Source organism: Echeneis naucrates, chromosome 5 (genome assembly GCF_900963305.1).
Source record: "Echeneis naucrates chromosome 5, fEcheNa1.1, whole genome shotgun sequence".
In the NCBI taxonomy this organism is placed as follows: domain Eukaryota; kingdom Metazoa; phylum Chordata; class Actinopteri; order Carangiformes; family Echeneidae; genus Echeneis; species Echeneis naucrates.
The window spans coordinates 806,597-833,141 of NC_042515.1; the positions used below are offsets into that span (position 1 = coordinate 806,597).

General features: G+C 46.2%; 1 protein-coding gene across 2 annotated transcripts in view; it reads left to right on the forward strand.

Annotated features, from left to right (window-relative positions):
- The first annotated feature begins 555 nt into the window (after window positions 1-555).
- Window positions 556-26,545, forward strand: part of ripor3 (RIPOR family member 3) — a 28,680-nt gene continuing 2,690 nt past the window's right edge. Inside the window, exons 1-21 of one of the 2 annotated variants that reach the window (XM_029502379.1) lie at window positions 556-933; window positions 18,166-18,264; window positions 19,256-19,411; window positions 19,632-19,710; window positions 19,788-19,811; window positions 19,885-19,938; window positions 20,262-20,411; window positions 21,678-21,741; window positions 21,815-21,858; window positions 22,158-22,283; window positions 22,475-22,620; window positions 22,714-22,840; window positions 22,915-23,072; window positions 23,320-23,541; window positions 23,627-23,723; window positions 23,952-24,170; window positions 24,248-24,393; window positions 24,460-24,619; window positions 25,004-25,133; window positions 25,212-25,376; window positions 25,461-25,625. In XM_029502379.1, coding sequence (XP_029358239.1) covers window positions 18,167-18,264; window positions 19,256-19,411; window positions 19,632-19,710; window positions 19,788-19,811; window positions 19,885-19,938; window positions 20,262-20,411; window positions 21,678-21,741; window positions 21,815-21,858; window positions 22,158-22,283; window positions 22,475-22,620; window positions 22,714-22,840; window positions 22,915-23,072; window positions 23,320-23,541; window positions 23,627-23,723; window positions 23,952-24,170; window positions 24,248-24,393; window positions 24,460-24,619; window positions 25,004-25,133; window positions 25,212-25,376; window positions 25,461-25,625 — 2,530 coding nt within the window. In that variant the 5' untranslated portion in view covers window positions 556-933; window position 18,166. The remainder of the gene's footprint in view (window positions 934-18,165; window positions 18,265-19,255; window positions 19,412-19,631; window positions 19,711-19,787; window positions 19,812-19,884; window positions 19,939-20,261; window positions 20,412-21,677; window positions 21,742-21,814; window positions 21,859-22,157; window positions 22,284-22,474; window positions 22,621-22,713; window positions 22,841-22,914; window positions 23,073-23,319; window positions 23,542-23,626; window positions 23,724-23,951; window positions 24,171-24,247; window positions 24,394-24,459; window positions 24,620-25,003; window positions 25,134-25,211; window positions 25,377-25,460; window positions 25,626-26,545) is intronic. The other variant, XM_029502380.1, reaches the window with a different exon arrangement.

Here is a 26,545-nt window from a genome sequence, read left to right on the forward strand (position 1 = left end):
AGACGAAATGCTTGGAAGACGTATTATATGTAAAGATGAACAGCTGCTAATGCTAATGTTAGCTAATGTTAGCTCATCTGAGATGTTCCTGCTAGTTCACCTGTTCACCAGCAGGTGGTGGGCGGGGCTTAGCCAGGAAGAAGACAAAGCTTTTGAAATGACGACTTCGGGGATATTTAGCATTTTTAAAAACCCAAAGTGAACATTTACTGACAAAACCTGATGATGAAACGTTTCCTTAACGTTGTTTTGTTTCTGTTTCCTTTTCTGGATTCAGACTCTCGTTGCCACTTCGCTGATAAACTTTTCCAAACAGATGAGCGGACTCTGAATGTCTTTATTTTCACAGATGCTCGTCCATCAGTCGGGACTTTAGGCAGCAGAGTTACTGATGTATGTTTGCTGAGCCGGAGCCAAGTTCTTTAGTTTAAAGCCAAACATGATACTCAGCAAGTGGTGACGGGGGAGGGGAAGGAAAAGAGAGGAGGAGGAGGAGGAGGAGGAGGAAGGAGAGGGGGTTCTCCAACAGACCCAAAAACTGAAAGAAAGAAACGAGAGAGAGGAAAGTTTGGGGGAAAAAGAAGGTTTGATTTTTAGGAAAAGAACAACGAAAAGAAAAGCCAAGAAAAAGGGGAAATGACAGATTAGAGGAGGAGGAAGGGTTAAAGACCAGAAACTGAGAATGACAGGAGAGAAAACAGATTGAATGAGAAAAAGAAGAGAAGAGCTGAAAGAGGATGTGAAGAAGCTGTTTCCACTGAAACTCTGAACGCTATCAGGACGGAGCAGGCAGCTGCCAAACCCACCACACACACACACACACACACACATAGGAAGTGAGGCGTGAGGCTCCCCAGCAGTGTTGGATATGACTCGTCCGCTCGGTCGGCGGTGGAGTGACAGTTGGGAATAACCGGTTCTTCGTCCCATCAGGTGAGTTTAATCTGCTTTAATCGTGGCTTAATTATGTAATTCAGACTTCAAGACGGGACTTAATGTCTCGTTAAAGGTTCCTTCAGTGTTGAAATGTGTCCTGGGACCAGCTGATGAGGCTGAACTTTGATTAAAACGAGGAGCTGATTGAGTCTCTTTGTTTCTGTTTCTGTGAGCTGAAGTTTGTGGTTTGTTTTGTGTTTCTGATGAAGTCGGTGATGTTTGTTTGAAGAACTGCTGAGTTTGGAAAAATGTTGTTTGAGTCCAGTTTCCAGATTTCATGAGTTAGTTTGGTTCAACCTGGTTTTGTAGATGTGAAGTTTCGATCTCACGCACACACAGACACACACATTCAGTGGATTGTGGGTCAGTGTCTCTGCAGGTTTGTTTACAGTGTTGTGTCTTTGGCCTCTGATGGTCCAGCCAGGACCTGAGCTGGACTGGGGGGGCACAAAAACCTGCTGAGACTTGCAGCTACTGGACCGAAGGGGACCGTCGGACAGAAGACATGCAGTCCATCAACCAAAGCAGCCAATCGGTCACCAGAACCAACGATCCAACGATCGCCTTCGTCCTCGTCCTCATCTAATCTTCTTCTTCTGGTTGTTGTTGTCCGATCCCCCCCCCCCCATTTCTCATGAACTCCTGAGTGAGTGCAGCTCAAACTGAGGAGCTGCCAGAGAAAACATCAACACAACAAGCCGGGTCGAGGTCACTCTGTTTTCTTTTCGGAGCTGAGTCCTGGTCCTCTGAGTTCAGGGGTGTTGTTTGGTGTGGACTCTGTGGGACGTCTCTGGTCCAGTTGTGCTTCGATTGCATTCACACACGTCTTTCATACGTGAGAGGAAATCTGGTGAAGATGGCGGCATGTTTTAAACCAACAAGGCCTTTTGTGTGATTAATGACGTTTGGCTTTGTGGTGTAATGAGGCATGCAGATATGTAGTGTTGTCATGTTTATTGTCAGTGTGACACACCGACTGCCGGGCTTCCTGTGTGTGTGTTTGTGTTTGTGTTTGTGTTTGTGCATTTGAAGGCGACTCAGTCTCATAAAAAACATCTTGCTCTGTAAATATTTCATCAATGAAGGCTGGTGGGGATTTTGAAATGGGGGGGCAAAGAGAGGAATTAAGCTCATTAACAGATGGCATGTCACACAGCTTCCAGTGTGTCTCCCAGAAAGCATCATGGGAAACAGAAACGTGAACTCTGTCCCGTTTCCTGTCACTGTCCGCAGTCCCAAAATAGACCGTGTAAACACATTCAAAGTCGGTGACCGATGTTTCTTCAGCTGATGAAGACGTCCCGGTGTCTTCCTGCTCTCATTAGCGGAGCATCATGTTTTTACATCGACAGACTCGCCACCTCATTAATTCAGACACATCAGCATAATCAGTGTGAACAAACAAGCAGCTCGGCCTTCTGGACTCCACCTGGACAGTCAGGAGGACGAAACGCCGAACAAATTCAAATGAAATCGAATTTCTTGCTTTAAAAACGATTTGTTGGCACACTTTAATATCTTTATTAGAGGCCACAGGTAGAAGCAGATATGAGACGATCCTGCTGCTGTTTGTGCAGACGAGTGTTTGATTTGTGTGTGTGTGTGTGTGTGTCTGCAGTCACTGAAACAGCTGTTAGGTGAATTATCACCTTTTCATGTGTGTTTCACTCTGAGGTGTGTGTTTGTGTGTGTGTGTGTGTGGAGGGGATGATAAATGGAGGTCTCAGCATCTGGGAATAGAGCTGCTTTGTTGACAGGATGAACTTGTTGCTATAAATCACTGAGGTTGGAATTCTGAACACACACACACACACACACACACGTCGTACCTGTGCTGCTTCCAATTAGTCACATGACATCATCGGTGTGCGCTCAGACCTGATGGGTCTCTGACCTCCAGATCCAGGAAGTCTCTGGCTGCAGACCGGGACCGGGACCAGAACCAGGACTCCCTGCAATGTCTTTCTTACTTCAGGAGTTTCATTTTGGTGACAGGAGGCGTAATAAAGCTGCTTCAGCCGCTGATTCACTGCCACAGATCAAATTCTTTCCACCGTCGAGTTCAGCCAAAAGGACAATCTGTAGGAAGGAGGGGAGGGGTTGGGGGCGGGGCTACGATGTGATTGACTGACTACCTACCTGACAATCAGGTTCAATATATCAACTAACTGGTCCACCTTTGGATTGAAGGGGAGCATTGAAGTTCAGTTAACAGTGGACAGAGGAATGCTAACATTCCCCCCTGTTTGCAGTCTTTATGCTAAGCTAAGCTAACTATCATCTGGACCATAGAGTGGTGTCAACTGATTCTTTTACTAATCTCGATTGATTGATCAAACACAATCAGAGCCCTGGATGGAAAGTATCATCAGAGAGGATTCAAAAAGCAGATTGTGTTTCCGACCCTCTTCATATCGATGAGGAAAGTGATCCGTTCAGGAGTGGGAGTGAGTTCAGCTGCAAATGTTGGACGTTAAGTTTTTGGACGGAGACGTTTCCATTGTTCCACAGCCGCCACAGTGAAAATGAAGTGGGAGGAAACACAGACACACTCCTTTATTTTATTAAAATACATAAAGGGACTTTTGTGTCAGGCAGCTCAGGGCTCCCACTCCCTTACTGGTTTAATCAGCCCAACTGGTCCATGAACTGGTCCAGAATTAGCAGTCTGAACAGGTCTGCAGCCCGTTAAATGACGGGTGTGAAGGTGACACTCCTGAAACCTGGCAGCCTTGAGCTGGTCGGTCTGGGTCCTGCTGAGGCCGAGCAGGCTCCCGTCTCCTTCCTGCGTCCAGTTTAAGGTTCAGCCGTTTTCTAGATTGCTGTTTTGGAGACTCATCCTTTCCAACATGTGACACGGCTACTGATCTCAACCGTCCACGGCCACATTGGACGCCCCCACAGTCAAAACACAAACATCCTGGGCTCCGAAATCAAACCAGCATCAGGTCAGAAATAAACATGTTTACAGCCTGGTAAACATGAGTCAGTCCTCGTGTTCTGTTGAGGATGAAAGAACGGAGCAGGTTGCTCTCATGTCTTAGGTTCTGGTCTCAGATCAGTTCCTCCTGAGGGTTCAGATGGGACATGCAGTCCATGCAGTTGGACATCAGTAGAAAGCCTCCGTCAGACTCCTGAGCCAACTGAAGCTCCTCGTCTGGATCCCCCCCAGCTGAGGTGACGGCTGTCTGTCACTTCCGTCACCGCCCACGTTCAGAGTCCAGGCAGAGTCCGGGTTGGTTTGAAGGTTCCTGCTGCTCTTGGGCAGGGGGGGGGACTGACTGACAGTCCCTAACAGAGAAGTGATCCTTTAACCCCTTCACTTGGGGCCGCAGCCCCCCCACAGCTGGACCGCTCCACCTTTTCATGACTTGGAGGTTTTGACTGTAAAAGACTCCAGTGAGCTTCGTTTTCATCAGACAGAACCAACAGAACGGGTCAGCACTTCAAATTAAGAGTCTGTAAGAATCAACGTGATCTGAGCAGACACACACACACGACATTGTTTTTTATTGAAAGTGGTCCAGTCTGCTCTCTAAACCTTCCTGTTACAGGTTGTTGGCCTGTAAAGAGAAACTGCAGTAAAAGTCCGACACGTTAGCTCTTTATATGTGATTACCAGACATTCAGGGTTTTTTTTGGGGGGGGACTCAGACAGTTCCACCTCAGTCATGATTGGATCCAATTAAAGAGCCAAAAATGACCAATTAAACATGAATTTACGACTTTGTGAGTCTTCTGCATACTTATTTACTCCAAATGTTTTCCAGAGATACAACAAAAAGTCCATTTTGTAAAGGGGCCTTTCTGTGTGGAGTCTTCGGGCTCATTGGTGACTCTGAACTGTCCGTAGGTCTGTCTGTCTCTGATGGACTGTCCAGGGTGAATTTTTTGTACAAACATTCCTCCGTTGATGCTCTTTGTGCGTCTGATTTGGATCTGAGAGGCTTCAGTACTTATTGATATTGTTGCAGCACTTAAGCTGCTTTGTGTTTTCATCTTGTGTAACTCAGATTTAGCTAAACAATCCCAGATGATTTTAAACACATTTCAGTCCGACATGTTTTATGATTTAAGGTGGAAACGGCTCCTTGAGCAAACAAGAGAGCTGCTAATGTGAGTCAGAAATCTCAGAGTTTAATATTCGCTAAAGTGCAGGTCGGCTGAGCAACAGTGTGTGACACACACACACACACACGGAGCTGTTAAATGATGTATAACTGTAGAACCCATGCGGGCTCTCTGTGGTCGGGGGCTCAGCGCTGAACAAGGCTCAACTTCTACTTCACATGATCGTCGCAGTTTGAGTTTTATAGCTCTCATGAATCTGTCGCAGATATTCGAGCACAATGAAGCAGAAATGAGCAGAGCTGTGATTGGTCGGCCGAACACACTAAATGAACCACAGAGCGGTTTCTGTTTTCACTGAAACACAAAGTTTTCCTTCTTTCTGAGCGTGCTGCATGTTGAGGTGACGTCAGGTTTCCTTTAGACCGGCTCCTCTGGAGGTTTTGGGCCTGAAGGTTTAGTCCTGACAGCAGCAGCAGGATCAAGTCCAGCTCTGTGTCTTGTGTTACACGTCCGGCTGTCTTGTCTCTCTCTAACTGCTGCTTTGATTTATTTCTTACATTGTCTCTGTAATTTACACTAAACCAGAAGAAAAATAAGACAAAGGACACTAACGTGGCCATGTTTAAGCCTGGAGGAGTGACAAGTGTGACTGATTGTGTTCAGTTGTCGGGAAAAAGTGGACATCGGCACCAAAGAGTTGTTTTTGTGTGTAGATGGATCGGCTTTGGTCGGATAGAAGTGAGAAGTGAATGTCACACAGAAACAGAAGACGAGTGCAAAAATTTGGAACCTGTTTAGGCCTCAAAAAAGAAATTCCCATTCAGGAAGGATAATAAGCTGAGTTTTAAAAAAGAGTGGGACGCAATCACAACAGTTCTGATGGTCTTTCACTGAACTCACACCAACATGTACAAAACTCAAGCAGCGGGACATCGACAACTAACACTAACAGACACACAAACACACACATGTTGTGTGTAACAGCAGATGCCAGACAGGCTGTTTGACAGTTGAAGGTCATCCAGACTCCACGCTGATCTACAAGCCCCCCAAGTGCTGCAGCACTGACCACCTGGGGTCAAAGGTCAATCACATGTTCTGGTCTGAAAGCTGAACTCACGTGTTCTGTGTGTCACTTTGTACAGTTTGTGTGTTTGTGTTTTATCATCTAGCAGCACGTGTCCTCCTCCTCTGAACGAGGCCAGCAGCTTCTCTGGTTACCGCTGATACAAGATAATGTTCCCTCCCACAGCAGGAGGCGACAAGACAACACAACAAACTGAACCATCTCATGGATGTCTGTGTGTGAGGCGTCCGGGGAACGCCGGCTGATTGGTAAATGTTGTGTTCACAGGAAATCTGCAAACAGCTACTGAAGGAATACTGAACACGAGGCATTCATGTAACATCTGTACGTTCTACTGACTGGCTGCATGTGAAGCATTCAGAGGTCTGAAGATTTAATAGACATTCAAGATGACAGCAAGAATCATTTCCACCATGAAATAAAGAAAAATAAGCGCAGAAAAATACTTGGCTGTCCGTCACCCAGCAGGAGTTTCTCCTTGTCCTGCTCCGTCTCTGCTGCCTGTCTCAACAGGTTTCAGCCGCCCCACCAGCAGAGTTTCTTCCACCTGCTGAGCAGAAAAGGAAAATTCTCTTCTCTCCAGCTTCAGACTGCATCACAAATCACAGCTGATTTGTCTCAGCTTCAATGCGTCCCAGGTGTTGGATTTTATGAGCTGTCACTGAGCCACCACCACCAACTCTCCACTTCCATCCTTCGCAAACGTCATTTTTGTCTCGTGGCCTCAGGAGGTAGGACAAGAATTTCCATTTCACACTTGGGTGAAAATTCCAGATTGGCTGAGCTCCGCCAGGCCCTTCAGTGACGACATGAGAGAAGAACGGTCCTGAAACATGGAAACAGAAATCAGCCGCTTCAGCCTGATAATGAGCTGCACTAAAACCACAAACCTTTGAGACTTTGTGGCCGATCTGTGAGGAATCACTTCTTCTGGCAGATGTTGTAACAGGAGTCCCCACAGTCCTGCAGACCTCCAAACCTCGACCCTCCGAGCTGCAGGGGGTCTCATCTGTGTGCACGTTCACGCACTCTCCTCGTTGTCACATCTCCGGTTTCACGTCAGCTCCTCTAACGCTCAGAAATGCTGAAAAATTAAGGCAGTATTATTCAGACATGGGGGGTTAAAGGAAGCGGAGGGATGGGATTGTTTTTACAGTTTCACATTCTGAATGTTTGTGAACCAAAGCTGCAAGAAAAATCTGCCCCAGAGTCCTCGGGGACGCTCTCTGCAGGTTAAAGGTGTCTGCTGTCGGTTTTATTACACAGATAACAACTTTCAGAGGGCGCAACGACATCAACATCATTAAAAAAGCTTAAATTAAACAAAACTGACTGAGACAGACTCACAATTTATCACATCACAACCAATCAGCGTCAGGCTCTAATCAGCTGAGACATCAGGACTCCACCTGCTGTGTGTGTCTGTGCAGATTGAACCCACTGGCCTCCCTCCCTGCAGGGACGCTGGGTATCAAATACAACTCTTGCACACACACAGTGACCTGTATTCTTATTTTCTTGTACATAGGATGTGTGTGTCAGCTTGTGTTTGCCCGTTGAATCTCACTTCAGGACTGATTTGTTGTTGCTGTGATTTTTGGTTGCTGTTGTCGTTACTCAGAGTCCTTCTGTCCTGACGGAGAAGTGTAAACACAGCTCCAGTTCAGCTCCTGACCTCATTAAACTCTAATAACGTGTCCTTCCTCGTCCTCAGGGCAGCTCAGATTTTTGAGTTGAAAGGTCAGAGGTCAAACAGGTGACTCTGGGAAATCAAATTTTTCAGGTATAAGCGCAGTAACAAAAGCAGATTGACCGCTTTTCCACCCGTAGAAGAAGAGTGGGCTGTCAGCTGCTTTACACAACAGATTGTCAGGTTGTTGCTCCTGTAAAAGGGGTCTCACCTGGACAGACAAGGTTAGAAACTGAGGACCACCTTATTTCTGCAGAGCAGCAGAGAATAAATATTAAAAAAGAACTTTTCCTCCTAAATATAGACAGAACGTGTTGATCAGGCCAGGACAGGTTTCTGGTTCAGTTCATCGTTAATTACTGAACATCCCGCTGTCTGATGGTTTTGGGGAACTTGAACAGGTTGTGTTGTCACCTGTAGGGGGCTTCAGGACGGAGGAGTGGCGTTCAGGAGCAGAGCTGTTAATCCCATCTGCTCTCTGTCGTATATCACAGCTTTAAATTCGCCGGCTCAGATGGAGCCCAGCCGGCTGGAACGGTCTCATGGTGGACTCCATCTTTTCCTGCAGCTTCTGTTCAATCTATTAGTGTCTCAAATCAAGTTCAAGGACGTTGACTGAGTCGTCTCAGCGGAGCTTCAGTGTCATCATGCTGGAGTGTGTGTGTGTGTGTGTTGACTGGAGAGACAGTGATTACAAACCCAGAGGTCTCCTCCTCCTTTTCTTTTTCTTTTTCTCAGACAAAAAAGGACGAACAGGCTTCGTCTTTATTTCTCTTTGTTTAAATAACGTGTGACAACGAAGTGACTTCCAGCGTTAGTGACGGTTTATCTGACTCAGCTGAAAACAAACAGAAAGTAGTCAGAGGTCAGAGGTCAGCAGGGCTCGATGACCTCATCATCTGGTTCTGTTGCTGGGCAACGGCTAGCGTTCGACATGATGTCGATGGGAGTGGAGGTTGTTTCCACTGATATCTAATTAAGTGAAGTTTTGTTGGACCTAACACGGACATGATAAAATCATTGTAACCATGGTGATGGAGGTAGGATGCTGCACTTGGTACAATCCAGAGGTCTAATGTTGTAACTATGACAACAGTTGTCATTCATCCACCATCATGTTTCATCACCAGGAGTTCAGCCTGAGATGGCTGGGGGGTTCTGATTCAACAGTGTAAGAACGAAGGAAAGGGGGGAGACGGACATCAGCCAGGAACTCTGAAGTTTTTAAGACGAAGGAACTTCACAGCTGGACTCAGCTGGTTCACATAGTTTCTCCCTCTGCTGTTTATTGACGAAGATAATCAGATCAGGACGAGGACACACAGATGTGGACAGACGGAGTCGACAGGAGGGGCCAGATGTTTCTTCATCTTTGTAGATGAAGACGAGTGCGTACGGACATCAAGTGTGTGTGTGTGTCCAGATGTTTGTGTTTCCTCAGGAAGATAAAGATGTCCGCTCTCTGTTAAGGAGTTTATGTCAATAGATTTAACAGATCGAGTTACTGAAGAGTCTTTTAATCTTCGTTTGGCCTGAACACACAGGAACTGCACAACACTACACAACACTACACAACACTACACACAGCAGGGGGTTTCAAAAAGGGTTAAAAGAAGTGAGACAAGCGATGGAGGCAAACGAGGAGACCTGCCGCTTCTCTTCTTTTTTACATCACTTCCTGCTGAAGAACAGAAAGTTAAGCTTTTAAAAGCAACAACAACTTTTATTTATCTCACTGTGTTGTTGGAGTTTAAAGGCTTTTTAACAATGACCTTTAACCTCTGTCCTCCTTCCTGCTGTGTTGTAGATATGTCAGCACAAAGTGACATCACTGCTGTGGGTGTGGTCAGACGTCCCACAGCATTATATAATATTATAAAACCTTTTATTTGGACTTTGTTTAATTGAGCTCAATAACTCGTTCTTTGTTACATTAGAGGTTTTCTTTGCTGAGTCGAATGTCAGTTAGCTTAGCTTAGCATAAAGACTGGAAACAGGGAGAAACAGCCAGCGTGGGTCCGACTCAGTGAGCAAAACATTATTCCTTGTTTATTTAATTTAAAGACCCCCTAACACAAAAAGTGAGTTTTTCAAATTATTAATGTCTATATAGTGTTTGGATTCTGCTACAAGACATTTCAGCTGCAAAGTCTCTAGTGTGCGCCATAACTGAACATTTTAGATTTGAAAATGCAGTTTCAAAACCAGATCTGAAAAAGTTGGATCCAGTTTTTCAGCGCCTCAGTTGGATTTCATAGGTCACAAATCCAGTGGATTTTCTTTCCCAGTTCATTTACATAATATATGCAGAGACTGGAATGTGGGAGCAACGTAAAACAGACGGCGATGGCGAGCGCTTGCTGTGTCTGGGTGTGGAGAGGCTAATCGTGAGACCAGCCTTCATCTTTTACCAAAAGATCATACTGCGGGACAAATGGTTGCAATTTATTTGGAATGATGTCCCCGAAAACATTCCGGCTAAAACGCAGGTCTGCAGCAGGCATTTTGAGGACAGCTGCTTCTTGAACCTGGAGAAAAAACGGATGGGTTTCGCCACGAAGCTCATCTTGAAGCATGATGCTTTTCCAGCGTTCTTCCTGGGGTTGGACAGCGCACCGCTGTTACCGAGCAACCCAGATCAGGCAGCGGCGGTGGGCGGGCACAAGTCTGACACATCTGCATACTCATGAATATTCATAAAACCTGGATTTTTCAATGAGGGAGAAATAGTGGACGTGTTTTTAGCCTCTTTGAGAGCTTTTTTAAATAATTTTTTGTGGGAAAACAATTTCAATCAAAAAATAGTCACAGCAGAAGATTTTCACACATTTTAAATATTTGGGTTAGGGGGTCTTTAAATGGCTCAGTAGAAATGTTCTGGCACGTAAATTTCAGAACAACAAACTTTCTTCGCAGCACTAAAAGTGTGAACATGACGAAATGAAGCTGAACTCGTAGAGCTGACTGATGTTTATTCTCCATCATATGTTCCCATCAGCCCTCGTTTCACCTCCCGATCACGTCCGTCCCAACGCGCCCCTCCTGTCTCTCCAATCCAAACTAAATCCAAACATTTTGACAGAGCGGCCTGTTGAAAGCCGGCGTTAACACAACGAGAGCTCAGCGCCAATTTACACAACTCAAGACAACAATCGATCTAATGACCTGAAAATAAAACCTCAGCGTGGGACCAACACGCAAAAACGGTGCAGCAGGTCAAAGTGTCGTCATCAGATACATGAATGCTGCTTTGAGCTGTTTGGTTTGTCGGACAGCCATTTTTTTAGGAAACCAAGCAGCGTGAGGCGAATCAGGTCTAAAGACCAGATCCAGAATCTGTTGCTTACTGGCTTTTATTTTGGAGAGTGCAGGAAGTTGTTATGTTAGACAGAAGTAAAAGGAAGTGGGTTTAACAAAGACCAGTACTGTGTTTAGACCACATGAGCTGGTTGATCCTCAAATCCTGAAGAACCCAAATAACGTCTCCATCACCAGAGAGGACGGAGACGTGGTTGTCTGACCAAACTGGTCCAGGGTCGGACAGATCCAGATAACGGTCGGGTGGAGACCTGAAGCTGCCACGAGATGATCCTCCAATATCTCAGACCAAAACGAATCCTTCGGCCTGCATTATGTGTCGTTCATCACCGCTCACAAAGCTTCAGGAGAGTCAGAAACACACAGTGAGTCACACAACTGAACGAGTTAACCAACAATAACAACCACGCAGGACGTCATCAATACACTGAACTTCATTATCCAAAATCCTGTTGACAGACTCTTTAAGCTTTCACTCTCACATGACGTCGGTCCGTTTGTTTGCTGGATTTTTTCAGACATAATTTAATCTGGAACTATAAACAGAGTTAACAGACGAGACAAAGAAACACTGAACAACTACAGATGCTGTGTGTGTGTGGAACAGCATAGCTCTTCACCCTGGGGGGCCTGAGTCATCCGTGACCTCTGACCCCTCAGCAATAAGCCAATCATCTTTCAGCTGGCACGGAAACAGAGGAGTAGACAAACGTCACAGATGATCTGAGAATAAAGATAAATGTTCCTTCACAGAGAAAATTAAAAACACACAGATGAGATTCTCTGCTGCTCCTCACACAATAAAAGATGTTTTGTTGTTCGTGTTTATTTAGAAACTGGACAAATTCCTTGAAGAACATTTAAAATAATTTAAAGCCCAGATCACATGATCCCTGAGAGACGCACAAACTGAGAACAAGAACACAACATAATAAGGCCATGAGGAGGACAACAAAGATCGCACACACACACACACACACACACACACACACACACACACACAGAGGACTGCAGATGTAAATACACAACGTTCCTCAGTCTTTTGTTTTTCCCACAAACAAAAACAGAAACCGAATCTGTTCTGCATTTGGTTACACACACGCACAAATATAAGATGGAGTTGTGTGTTATTTATATATTCAGTTACAAAGATATAAATCTAATAATGTAAAAAAACTAAGTTTTAATACCTTTAACCTTCAGACCAAACGGACCTTTAACATTGAACAGATGCAACATTAAAATTGTGTTTAATCTGAATCATGCTAATCTAACCTGATAATTTTTGTAGTAAATCAATATAAAACTTTTAGAGTGCGTTTTATTTTTCTAATATTCTGAAGTTCAGCTCCATCTGGAGAAATATCAGATGTGTCCTTCACGACTCAAAGACTCAATGTGTTGTTTAATCCCGAGGTTTTCCTAAAACTGATCATTATGGAGGGAAAACCAGGCAAATGTGGAAGTAGAACGAAGTTAATTACGAACTGGAAGAGAGAGCTTAACAATGAGGCCCCATTTAAAGAGCCACGCACAAAGAGAGGAGACTTCTGTGTGTGTGTGTGTGTGTGTCTGCCACCACAGATGATGTAGTGGCCCCTCATGAGGGTCTGCTGCATGCTAACACCTCCGTGGCTTGACCAGACACACACACACTCACACACACAGGCCTTAAACACACGGGACCCCGTAAATCACTTAAAGGTCAAGGCTAATTTTTTGAAGAGATCTCACACCAGATTTTCTCCAGAAACCGCTCAAAGTACTGTGAACACACACACACACTCCATCACTCGAGGAATGTGCCTCCCTCATCTCACACTTGAATCACATTCCAGACGTTATTCATTTTCTGGTCAGAACATCAGTAAAACCTGATTACAACCTTCACCGTCTTATTTACTAAAAAAAAAAGGCTCTCGTCTGTCATGTCACACGATGATCAAACTAGAAGCAGGAAAATGTTTCTTCCCCCTGAAGCTGCAGCAGCTGCACTCCGTGACGCCTCCGGCCAAATCAGCAGCTAATTAATCACCAGTGAAATCAGCTGGCAGCGCTGCAGGGTTAAAAAAACTAAATCAGATTACTGAATTAGAAAAATGTACAGGACCTTCAGGTGAAAAGGGACCATGAGGAACAGAGAGCTGGACCGGATCAGTGGGTCTAAACCTGGACCGGGACTCTGGGTTAATAAAGTGAAGCTGATGTCTCCGCACAAACTGAAACATCTGAGAGTTGTACAAACAAAAACAAACAAAAACCAACAGCATCAGATTTTTCTCATCACTTTCTGTTTGTTGGGAGGAATTTGGGGTTTTCCTGTAAACCCGAGACCACATGGGGCCATGAAGCCGGGACAGAGGAGAGGCTGCGGTTAAAGATGAAACATAAACACAACAGGAAGAACGAGGGCAGTTTTACATTGCAGATGTGACAGAAATCAGAAAAAAAACAGAGCAACAAGAATCAGAACAACATTAACACAAAATGTTCCAGATCCACTTCAACAAAGTTTGTATTGTTCCTGTCGGCCATCTTGTTCTTTGAAAACCAGGAGAAACCAGATTAGGGGGGACAAGGTAGATCTGAGGAGTTCTGTGCTGTGCGGTCTGTGCTGTCCTGATTGGGTGATCTGGTCTGTCAGTCACAGTAGCCCCGCCCACAACCCCTCCCCTTCCCTTCTAAATGAACATTGTGTTGTATTTCAGACTGAGACCAGAAACTCATCAGGGAGGAGGAGGGACATTTTCCCATAGACTTCAATATAAGGGAAGAGGAGGAGGGACATTTTCCCATAGACTTCACTATAAGGGAAGAGGAGGAGGGACATTTTCCCATAGACTTCAATATAAGGGAGGAGGAGGAGGGACATTTTCCCATAGATTTCAATATAAGAGAGGAGGAGGGACATTTTCCCATAGACTTCAATATAAGGGAGGAGGAGGAGGGACATTTTAGCCATTTTGGCCGAAGAAGCTGAATTTAGCTTAGCTTAGCTTAGCCGGGCACAGAATGCACACGGAGACAGAAACGGAGACAGGTGTCCACACACACCAAACGTGTGTGTGGACAGTTGGATGTAATTCTCCATTGCTTCGTGTTCATTTGCCAAATTCCAGCTTTTTTCTGTGTGCAGGTTTGTTAGTGTTTTACATTAATTGGTTATTTGGTTACACACCACAGTTTCCAGATAAAACCTGAATTATCCAGTCACGTGAGGAAACCTGGAAAATGGCCGCTCCCGCTCCCCGCCAAGCACAACGACACTCTCCGTGGAAGTTTAATTCATGCCATAAGTAATCCATACTTCTGCGCAGTCAAAGTTACAAGAAGTCAGGCCGGTCCGAACCACACAGTGAACCAGGAAAAACCAAGCCGACAAAAAGCTTGACTTAAGCTGCCGTACAAGCTAACCCTGTTAGCCCCACTTACAGCGAAGCTAGCCAAAGGAACAACATGGAGGACATCGCAGAAATCTCAAAGATGAGTTTGACCCTGAATAAAGTGGCGACAATTAAATCGGACAACAGAACCCGAAACACAGAAAGTGCTTTACAACACGGGAAGTCGTATTTGTGATGTGGAGCATAGCAACGCTGGCATGACACCGGTGAAGTTTCTACGGTGCGGGGGAGGACGGCCCAGGAGCGTTCCCCCCCATGATGAAAGCTCTGTGGGACCATCAGGTGAAACTGACCCAAAGGAAGCTGGAGAACGACGGAGACTCTGGGGCGCTGCTGGTACCGTCTATAGAACCCACATGGACCGGAATCATGGCGCCCAAGGCTAACTACGCCGTCGTGTTTTGGACTTACTGTTACTTCTTATTGTACATGTCCCTGTTCTGTTTCTGGTTCTGGTTCTGGAGGCATTTTCATTTCCATTTTCATGATGGCAGGAGTAAGGAACAGTATTATTTTAGAGGGCAGAAGCAGACTAAGGTTTATTCTCCTTGGAAGTAATGAGTAGTGGACATATCAATACAGTGACATGGAATATTAATGTAGCACACCAAATAAACACAAAACAATTAAATGAATTCAACGAAACAGACTCACTTATCGTAAATCTAAAGGTACAGATACTGCATATATTCAGGAAACACTTCAGGGACCAAGATGAAGCTTTCAAAATGAAACGTTTGGGTCGGTCAGGTCTTTCATAACTCAGTTAAGAGCTGTGGGCTTGTTATCCTCATCGACAAAAAACTGAATTTTGCTATAGTCAGTCAACTTAAGGACTCACGGACGGATCCTGGTTGTGGAAGCACTTATTAATGGAGTTACATGCACCAAACAGAGAAAACATCATTTTTTCATGAGGTCAACAAAATGCTGGGCGATACAGATGGTCAGATTATTTTAGGGGGAGATTTCAATCACAGTAATGTCAGAACAGGGACATCCCCCAGAGATACTTTACAGGAAGAACCAGGTCTGACAGATAATTGGAGACCAGTAAATCTGAGAGAACGGGAACATACATTTTATTCTCACTCTCACAGATCCTCCTCACAAATAGATTTTTTTTTGGTTGCCAGCTGACTTGTAGACCTGGTAATAGCAATAACAGACCCTGCACTGGTCACATCTGGAAATTTGAAAATGGCAATTTTCTTTTGTATATTAGACTTAAAGAAAATTTTAAATTGGAGGGTAGAGGCCATTTTTGGAAGTACCAACAAATTAGACACTGTATTAAAAAGGTGGTTAATATTGGTCAGGACAGAAGTCCGATCGAATGCTACTTACAATTACCCAAAATACATCATAAGGCTTCAAGATGGTGTGAGATGTGTCCTTGGATAAATAATAATGGTTGTAAAAACATGGAGGGGATTCTTTCAAACACTGAAGAATTCATAAGAGAAGCCAGAGGCAAATTTATCCAGGATAAAATAATTCATAGAAATTACACCATCAAGACTTAACGGAATGGGTCTAATTAAGGGTGTTGGAAGGAACCCCAAGCTCCCACACGAAGTATGTGGAAGACAGATGATGGGGACTTTGGCATGAAACTGTGACAATGAAAAATGGGATAGTTTTGGTAGTTTTTTTTTTTTTTTACATTTTAATTTAATGTATTTATTTATTTATTCTTTTTACCATTATTAATGTTTTGACCTCCATTGTCTGTGTTTGGTGTTCATTTGTCTGTTACAATAATGAAAATATAATAAAAAACTTTGAATTCTAGAAAAAAATCTGAATTATCAAGTTTCAACTAGTGAATTAATTTCATTGTGTGTGTTCCAGGGACAAAAGGACGAAACGCTGGCCCACTTCCTGTTTGTATGGTCCATCTATGGATTGTTGTTGTTCTGATATTTGGTAGTGATGGCAGAAGGAGGCTAACGGAGAAGCTGAAAAGCTTTTTCAGAGGAGACGTGTAGCTGGATGCTGCACTTTAAGTTTGGTTTTTTCAGTTAAGCCTAGTTAACTGTTTGTTTTTGGAGTTATACTTTTTTTTGTGAGATGTGTATCATGGTGACACTTTCTTTTGTACGTAAACATCTTTTGGGTCGGAACAATCTTTTGGACTCCCGCTCTGGCCGGGCTTCCCCACAGTGTGGTACAACAGAAGTGCTCACTTGGCTAACTTTAGTCTCCATCTCTGTGTGTTGTGTTCTGTTGCTTAGCAACTGTGTTGGTTCTGGCATCAGGACCAGAGTGTGTTTCAGTTTCTGGGTCAGGAGTCCAAACTGGGTCATTCTGAACCACTTTCAGTGACAGAGTATGTCGGTTTGAATCCCCATCGGGGGGTTCGGCCTTGTCTGTTGAAGTGCCGTGGAGCAAGACGGGAAAATCGGGACCAGCTCAGTGCTGAATCAGCAGGAACTGAGACAACAAGCACCAGACTGTTGTCCACATTCGGTCTGAATAAAAGTCTGGACCAGGACCAGGACTGGGTTCTAACGGTGACTCTTCTGAAACACAAAGATGTTTTAGTTTGAACCAAACTCAGCATTTACAGGAACCACAGGAAGCAGCTGGCATCCAGCGAGGGGTGGGGGGGTGTCTGTCTGTCTGTCTGTCTGTCTGTCTGTCTGCCTGTCAGTGTGTCTGCCTGTCTGTCTGTCTGTCTGCCTGTCAGTGTGTCTGCCTGTCAGTGTGTCTGCCTGTCTGTCTGCCTCTCTGTCTGCCTGTCTGTCTGTCTGTCTGTCTGTCTGTCTGTCTGTCTGTCTGCCTGTCTGCCTGTCTGTCTGTCTGTCTGTCTGTCTGTCTGTCTGTCTGCCTGTCAGTGTGTCTGCCTGTCTGTCTGCCTCTCTGTCTGCCTGTCTGTCTGTCTGTCTGCCTGTCTGTCTGTCTGACTGTCTGTCTGCCTCTCTGCCTGTCTGTCTGCCTGTCAGTGTGTCTGCCTGTCTGTCTGCCTCTCTGTCTGCCTGTCTGTCTGTCTGTCTGCCTGTCTGTCTGCCTGCCTGTCTGCCTGTCCGTCTGCCTGTCTGTCTGCCTCTCTGTCTGCCTGCCTGCCTGTCTGCCTGTCAGTGTGTCTGCCTGTCTGTCTGTCTGCCTGTCTGTCTGCCTCTCTGCCTGTCTGTCAGCCTGTCTGTCTGCCTGTCTGTCTGCCTCTCTGTCTGCCTGTCCGTCTGCCTCTCTGTCTGCCTGCCTGTCTGTCTGTCTGCCTGTCTATCTGCCTGTCTGTCTGCCTGTCCGTCTGCCTGTCTGTCAGCCTGTCTGCCTGTCTGTCTGCCTCTCTGCCTGTCTATCTGCCTGTCTGTCTGCCTGTCCGTCTGCCTGTCTGTCTGCCTGTCTGTCTGTCTGTCTGTCTGCCTGTCTGTCAGCCTGTCTGTCTGTCTGTCTGTCTGCCTCTCTGCCTGTCTGTCAGCCTGTCTGTCTGCCTGTCTGTCTGCCTCTCTGTCTGTCTGTCTGCCTGTCTGTCAGCCTGTCTGTCTGCCTCTCTGTCTGCCTGTCCGTCTGCCTCTCTGTCTGCCTGCCTGTCTGTCTGCCTGTCTGTCTGTCTGTCAGCCTGTCTATCTGCCTCTCTGTCTGCCTGCCTGTCTTCAGTATGATCGAACAGGAAGCTGTTCAGGTGCTGATGGGACCCTCCGTTGTCTCCTCAGGATGTCGGTGAAGCTGCGTTTTGACTCCCCCTCAGATGGAGGTCTGGTCTTCAGGAGTCGGTCCTTCACCGGGTTCAGCTCCCTGACCGGACGGCGTCGGTGAGTCAGAGAGGAACAGAGCAGGGAGACGGATGGACAAGTCAGCCGTCCAACAGGAGGCCATCTTAGTGTACCGAAGTGTCCCCAGATGTTACAGATGTTCCCTGAATGCAGCTCCTCCATGTCTGGTTCTGACTCTGGGGACTGATAAAGAAACCGGATCCAGATGACCTGAGGGGTCTGGAAGGTTCATCCTGGGTCGGCAGGTCACTGATGTATTCTGGTCCTAGAACATTCAGTTTTTTAGAGTTTTACAGACCAGCATCAGAACTTTAAAGTCTGTCCTCTGATGGACAGGCAGACAGTGTAAAGACCTCAGAGCTGGACTGATGAAGTCCACTTTTTTGGTCTTAGTGAGGACTCCAGCAGCAGAGTTCTGAATGAGCTGCAGTTGTCTAACTGACTTTTTAGGTAAACCTGTAAAGATGCTGTTACAATAATCAAGCCTGCTAAAGATGAATGTATGGACTAGTTTTTCCAGGTCCTGCTGGGACATCGGATCTTTTAACATTGATATATTCTGAAGGTGAAAGTAGGCTGACTTTGTGATTGCCTTCAGGTGTTTTTCCAAATTTAGGTCTGAGTCCATCACTACACCCAGATTTCTGGCCTGGTTGGCAGTTTTTAGGTGTATAGATTGAAGCTCTGTGGCGACCTGTAATCATTTCTCTTTGGCTCTGAAGACAATTACCTCGCTTTTGTTTTTGTTTAGCTGGAGAAAGTCGTGGCACATCCAGTTATTAATCTCCTCAATGCATTTACCAAGAGCCTGTACAGGGTCTCCTGGAGACATTGTAATATATATCTGCGTGTTATCTGCATTTATTTTGTTGTTCTTTATAACCTGTGCCAGTGGGAGCATGTAAATGTTAAACAGAAGAGATCCCCAAATGGGACCTTGGGGAGCTCCACATGTGATTTTTTTAAGAAAGGAACTCTTTTGTTCTGACGTGACTGGAAAACTGTCTCACTGTGTCTCTATGTTTTTCAGGCCGTCCTCAGCACGTAACTCCCTCCGTTCCAAAGCCACAACAGGGGGGAAATCCCCCAGGATGCATCTGTCCCCCAGCAGAGGGGGCGGAGCCATATGGTCTTTGCAGCCAGAGCAGGTGGACCGGGTCTTCCAGGCGCTACGCAAAGGACTCAAGTATGTGCTGGAGCTGCTTTAGTCCTTTAGACAACACAGAGGTCAACCTGACCCTGACTCCAGTCTGTATAGAGAAGTCAGATTGTATTGAAGTGTATGGGAAAATTATGGAAGTGGATTAAAAACTAGAACGGCAGAATGATTTGGGTGAATACTGAGTCCACAGTCTGTCCCATTTCCTGTCACTGACTGAGGCAAAAATCTGCTGATGTGTCCTCAGGGAGTATGTGGAGGGTCACCAGGTGGAGATGGACTTCCTGTCGTCACAGCAGAGAGAAACCAAGAGGAACTCCAGACTGGTGAGGACAGAGAGCATCTGCTCAGTGCAACATATGTGGTGATGATGATGATGATAATGATGCTCTTCTGTTTCCAGGCCTTCCTCTACGATCTGGAGAAGGTAATCTTTTTTATCCTTTAGCCTGCTGGGATCGTTCATACGGCTCATTAATGAACTCAGTTTTGCTCCACAGGAGATCAGAGCGCTGGAGCGATACATTCGACGTCTTGAGTTTCAAATCAGCAAGGTAAGAAAAAGAAGATGGTTCCTGTCGTCACTCAGATGGAGAACTGTGTTGAATTTCATTGACATTTTCAAAGTGCAATGGAAGAAAAGCAGTTTAGTTTAGAGCTCATGTGGGAATTTTGGCTTTGGAGTCCAAATGCTGAACTGATGGAGGGGGAACGCTGTAGATCCAGGTCTACGGAGCAGAGCCTGATGGTAGCTGTTGGAGTGGCAGGATGGGACCAGGATCAGGGATCAACCCATTCTAGGGCAGGTCCAGATGTCTGGTCTACGGGGTTCGGTTGATCTGGGTCTTCTCTGGTGTCTCCATCTCTCGTCCTTCAGGTGGAGGAGCTCTACGAGACCTACTGCATCCAGTGGCGGTTGTGTCAGGGGGCGGTCAACATGAAGAGGGCCTTCTCGCTCTCCCCGTCCACCAGAGCCTCCAGAGAGAGTCTGCTGGAGCTGAACCGCAACCACCAACACAGCCTGCAGGTGTGTGTGTGTGTGTGTGCGTTTAAGGAAGTTAAAGTGCTGATGTGTTAACTATCCATAGATCATTACAATCCCCCTTTTTAAGTCCATCTCAGAACACTAAACATCAACAACGTTTGTGTGATCTGTGTTGTGTTTCCGCTGCAGTTGTGTAGTTTTAAACTGCGGTGAGAATCACCATGTGTGCAGCAGACAGACACAACCATGTGGAATTATGTGACTTTGTGATGTCACAATGAAGCAATCATCCTCAGCCACGCCCACTTGGAGGATAAATGAATCTGTTCATCCTCAAGAAACAAACATTTTTATTGAAACTGACAAAACGAGCGTAAGAAAATCTGAAAGAAAAAGAACCCATCCACTGGGTTATTTCAGATCTGTGAGAGCGACGGTCCCACAGCAACGTGTCTGTCTGCAGGTCAAGGGTCAGTGAGAGACAACTGAGGACACATTCACAGTCTGTGTGTGTCTGTGTGTGTCAGTCGCACATTGATTCTCTGTCTCAGACCCATTCAGCTGTTTCCAGCAGCACATGTTCAGGCCTTCACATCTATTTATCATCTTCCTCTAACTCTTCCTGTCACATGACATATGCCCGGCCTCAGAGTGTCACAGAGAGGTCAAAGGTCACCCCTCCATCTCTGGCATCTGTGTGTTTCTCTGTAACCACACAACCTTTTTAACAGACTGTTTTTGTTGTCTTGTACACTTCCTGCTTTATTTTGAAAATCTTGTGTTCCATGTTGTTGTTTGCCGTTTACTTCCCCTCTTTGTTCTTTTTCCCGCCATGAGTTGATTCCTAATTAGTTTCACCTGTGTTGGTTCCTGTGTATTTAAACCCCGCCCCATTCCCCGTGTTACCTCCCGTGTGCTCGGCTCTCTCATGTTCCCAGTTGTTTGCTCCCAGTGTATGACGGACTGTTTTTGGATGTTTGATTCTCCTGCCGACTCTTTGCCTGTTTTGTCTGCCTGGTCCTGCCGGCCTGTTTGTGTATGACCCCTGCCTCCATTTGGATTAAAAGCTCTTGCCCTACTGGACTCACTACCTCTGCCTCGCTTCCCCTTTTTGCACCTGGGTTCACTCCCATCAGCTCTGACACACACGTATAGAAATACAATGACGTCTTTGTGAGCAATCTAAGAAACTTTTTCTTTGCCTGGAAGTGTTTCCAGGGGACGATAAAAAGTGACGCACTCAGCATAACAAACTTCCCAATCAGGTTCTTCACTTCTGTCCGCGTTAACCCAGTTTGTCTTCTGCAGGACATGTCCGTTATGGAGGAAGAGCTGGAAATCCTCCTGGGAGAGCTACACATCAAAATGAAAGGTACACAAACGCACACAGACGGTCTCAAAGCTGATCAGTGACAAAATGTTTCAAATATTATTTTCACCTGCAGGTCTGATCGGCTTCGCTCGACTTTGTCCTGGAGACCAATACGAGGTCAGACTCCGCGAATACATAAACCATATTTAGAATCATCCCTATAATAATATTCAGACGATTAATACGACACTTTTGTTTAAAGGAGCTTGTCATTAGCAGCGGTTCAGTCTTCAGCCACCGTTGTGTTTACAAGACTAAAGATTCAAATTCGTCCTCTGAGTCAGAAAAGGACAGCTAGCTGCTTAGCATGCTAACTTTAGAAAACTTAGAGATAGTTCCTTGAACTTGCTGAAGAACTTTCCAAGTCATGGCCGCCGGTTGATGATGTCATATCTGTGACATTGTCACATGGCCAGGTGGTTGTTCGATTAGGCCGCCGGCGCTGGAGGATCAGAGGAAGGATCGAATCAGACGACACACAGTCCTGGGACGAAGAGGAGATGGTCTTCCTCCCACACATACACCACAACTTTGAGATCAAGGTACTACACACACACACACACACACACACCAATAAACAGAATTAATCAAACAGATGATAAATCATTACTCGTCAAGTTATTTCCAGAGTAACTGACAGTTATAAGTGTGTGTGTGTGAAGGATATTTATTCTCTACAATAGTCAGACATCTGTTGTGTGTGTTTGTGTATCTCACCTGCTGAACCCTTCAGTTGATGGAGGCGAAGGGTCTGGGCTGGCTGCTGGTTGGCATGGTAACGTGTGCGAGCGCAGACTTCTTCGTGGCGAGGCCTCAGCTGATGCTGGTGGACATCACAGAGCTGGGGACCATCAAACTGCAGCTGGAGGTCACATGGAAGTATGAAGACACACAGACACACACAGACAGACAGAAAATAGTACGACATGTAAGCAAAGCTGTGATTTTTAGTGTGTGTGTGTTTCTCCTCAGTCCGTTTGACAGCGCTGAGAAGGTGAGGCCTCTGTCCATCAGCAGACAGTCGGTGTCCAGCAGGAAGAGTTCAGTTTACAGCTGGACGGCACCGAGCACGCCGTCCTTCACCGAGAAGTATTTCATAGTGAGTGTACGCACACGCACACACGCACTGTCAGGTGCGGTGACTTTACCTGTTGGCTCCTCCTCCCTCTTCAGTCGATGGTGCGCGAGCTGAAGGATCAAGATGGTTCCCTCCAGTCGCTGGTGTCTAAAGGTCATCACAACAGAGGAGGCGTGTCTCTGCTCAGCTACCTGTCCAACCCCTCCCACACCCTCATGTCAGACCACGCCCCCAGGAGCCCCTATACCCCGAGGTACGTCCTGTATGGATGAATAAACATCATTTATCAATACGAAATTGTTTTGTTACTTCATCACATTTGGTCTTCTTGTGGCCCCGTGGAGGGCCCAGACCCCCAGGTTGGGAACCACTGCTTTAAAATGTTTGGGGAAATATCTTCTCAGAGAAAGAATTCAGTTTCCTCTCTGAGGACAAACATCAGCTGAGTCAGAAAGTCAAAGTTCTCAGCATTTATATGAATGTTTATTCTTCTGCCTCAGTCTGACTCGGGCCCACAGTTACCCCTCCTGCCCCAGCCAGGGCACCAGTCTGGGAGGGAGCCAGACTCAGCTGTTCCTCGGGGGGGAAGGATCCCTGGAGGTTTCCACAGAGGAGACGGAGAGAAGGAAGAGCGTGGATGGAAAGGAGGAGGAGGAAAGCTGGGGAGGAGTGCTGAAGGCTCCCACGACACCAGCAGAGAGTCAAACAGGATCGCTGCAGAGGTGAAGATCAGCAGAGTTTAGGTCTTACGTCATCCTCCTGACTGTTTCTCGCTCTGTGTGAATGAACGTGATGAATTTGATCCAGGTGTAGAACTCCTGACATCCTCAGGAAGAGCTCAGCTGGAGATCCAGATGCTGAGACGCAGAGTGCAGCACCGGAGCAGGAAACTGTCAGCGTGCAGGTAAAACAGACCCTGAAGCAGTTTAGTTCGGTTTAGGTTTGATATTTTCATTGAATATTATGACCTACTGAACCTTCAAATCAGATGTAACAAGCCCCGCCCCCTGGGCCCACCATCCAACCTGCAGGATTTGGTTTCTCTGACGGTTTCGCTGAATTCTGAAAGATTAAAGGTTCTGGTCCTGGAATCAGGATGGTGCATCAGAATGTGATCCTATCTTTCCTCCAGGACTCCCCAGATTGTCAGTCATATTCGGACCCCCCCACCGCAGCGGCGGCTCCAGCTCCAGGGAGGTCGGGGGTCGGTGCTGCCCTTCGCAGGGCCCAGGCCCTCAGGGTGGGGGCCCTGATCGCCGAGCTGGAGAAAAAGTTCCAGAGCCAGAGTCTGTGTGAGAAGGAGCTGAGGGCCCTGGACCATCAGATCCTCCACCTGGCCACCATCCTGAAGGTAAAGACCTGCAGCTGAAGATACTGGAGGGGGTTCTTGTCCTTTATCTTCACGAGTGTCCCCCCCACCTTCCTCAGAACGACCTCTCGCTGCTGAAAAGCTCATCATCAGAGGAGACTCTGGCTGTGGAGGAAGTCTTGGGCAGCTTCGACTTCTTGTCACATGACTTCACTGCGGATGATGACACTTCCTGTTTGGGCAGTCTGAGGCTGAAGGACAGCGGGTGAGTTTCCAGGTGGATCCTGGTCCAGGACTCAGCTGGTCTCTGATCTTCCTCTCTCTCCATCAGCATCAGCTCGTTGAAGCAGAGCACTCTGAGGAGCCTCGGCTCCCACGACAGCAGATCAGCTTCGGAGGAGGAGCTGGTCATCGCCCCACTGACCTCTGGGAACTGGGGTCTCGACCAGGCTCTGGAGACTCACCTGGATATTTGTTTAATCCTGCTACAGGTACAGAGAGGAACAGAATAATCCTGAATGTGATGAATGTGATGCTCTGAGTGAAAGGTCCAGGTTCAACGCTCGAGTCTTTTATTTTGAAGGGTTGGTCTCTATAAGCAGATATGTTCATCTCCTCTGACCTTTAAACCTTTTAGACTGTGAGGTCATGATCACAAAGATCTTACGGAGCAAATCTGGATAAAATCACAGCCATGAAATTTTATATCCATAAGGTCAAAGGTCAACGTCCCTGTGACATCATAGTCTGTAAAACCTCTGGTTTCAATCAGGAAACCGTATTTCCTGAAACTTGGCTGAGTGACGGAGGAAATGAAAACGAGGCTTGAAGTTTATTCTTGTCTTTGTGATGAAATCCACCAAACTTCTCCTCAGATGTGGAGGACCACCGACTTCAGTCCGTCTCGGAGGGAGCTGCTGGAGGAAATGGCTGTTCAGGCTGAAGTCCTGGACAGAGTCAGCTGTCTGCTGCTGGAGAAGAACGACAACATCTCCGCTCGTGACGGTCAGTTAAATCGGCGGTCTGAGAAATCTGTAAAAACCTGCTGAACGTGTTCACTCTTCTCTGTTCTCCCTCCATCAGTCCTCCCAAAGGTCCAGAGAACGAGGGATGTTCTGCTGTTCTGGGACGACTGTGTGGCCGACAGCAGCTCTCCGTTCTTCTGCCACGTCAGCAGCTTCTCCCGGACGCTGAAGAAACGCTACACGCACAAGGTGAAGGCCAAACAGCCCGGCCAATCAGAAAAAGGTAGATGATGGCTTCATTGCTCCTGTTGGACGTCTCTCCCGATAACTGGACCAGCAGCTGAAATCTCCTCCTGCCTCCCTGCAGTGTTCTCCCGCCTCCTGCAGCAGGTCCAGACGGCCTGTCGGATGGTGCCCAGCCCTCGGCCCGTCTGCAGCCCCGACAGAGTCTCCCTGTTCCAGCTGTCGGTCTATCTGAAGCGCTGGAGCGTCGTGGAGCTGGGGGAGCACATCTCCCGCCTCTCAAGAGAAGGTACCTTCAATCATTCATATCCAACAGGTTACAGGTCATTATCCGACAGGTGAGTCTCCAAAAATCAGGAAATCCTGGGAAAACATTTTTGTCATCATTGAATCGAAAAATCTAATTTGATCTTTTGTAGTTTTAAATCAAAAGCGCAGTCTCAAAATAATATTTCTGAAGATCAATAAAAAAAAGAATGAAAACTGTGAAAAGTTTGTTTATACGTCAGCTCCTGTTCAGGGTGACGTCATCAGCTTCTGACATCTTTTCCTGTCACACTTTCTTGAAAAGCACGAAGGGTTAAAAAAAACTTCACTTTTTTTAATTAAATGACTAAAAAAGTTAACTTTTCCATAATTTTCTTATTTCTGGAGATGCAGCTGTTCATTATTGTTTCAAACTGTGCATCAGAACAAGATGTTCATGGGGCGCTGAACATTTGACAGGTGTCCACAGCATGTGTACATCCATCTATATGTGTGTGTTTGTGTATCAGTTGTGTATTTGAGGAATGGCATGCTGCTGCAGTCTTTAGGATCTGAGAACGTTCCAGAAATTCCAGCGTATTAAAGGAATCTGGACCATCTGTCAATGTTACAGCCGAACGGCCACACAAACTGGGCGTGTGTGTCTGTGTGTGTCTGTGTGTAGCTGAAGGGGTCACAGTTAAGGATCTGTTAAGTTTCAACAGTCACATTATTCATCTTCCCTCCTTCCTTCCTCCCTCCCTCCTGAATCAGAGACAAGTTGTTTGTTTTAACTCCAGGCGGGTGGAAGACTGTCAGGAACATTAAATGGGATTTAAATGGTTCTGATCTGAATCTGAAAGGCGTAAATACACAATAACATCAATGAGAATCCAAACAACTACTGAAACCAGACATTTTCCCATAGACATCAATACAATCGGACTTCTTTTTACAACCATT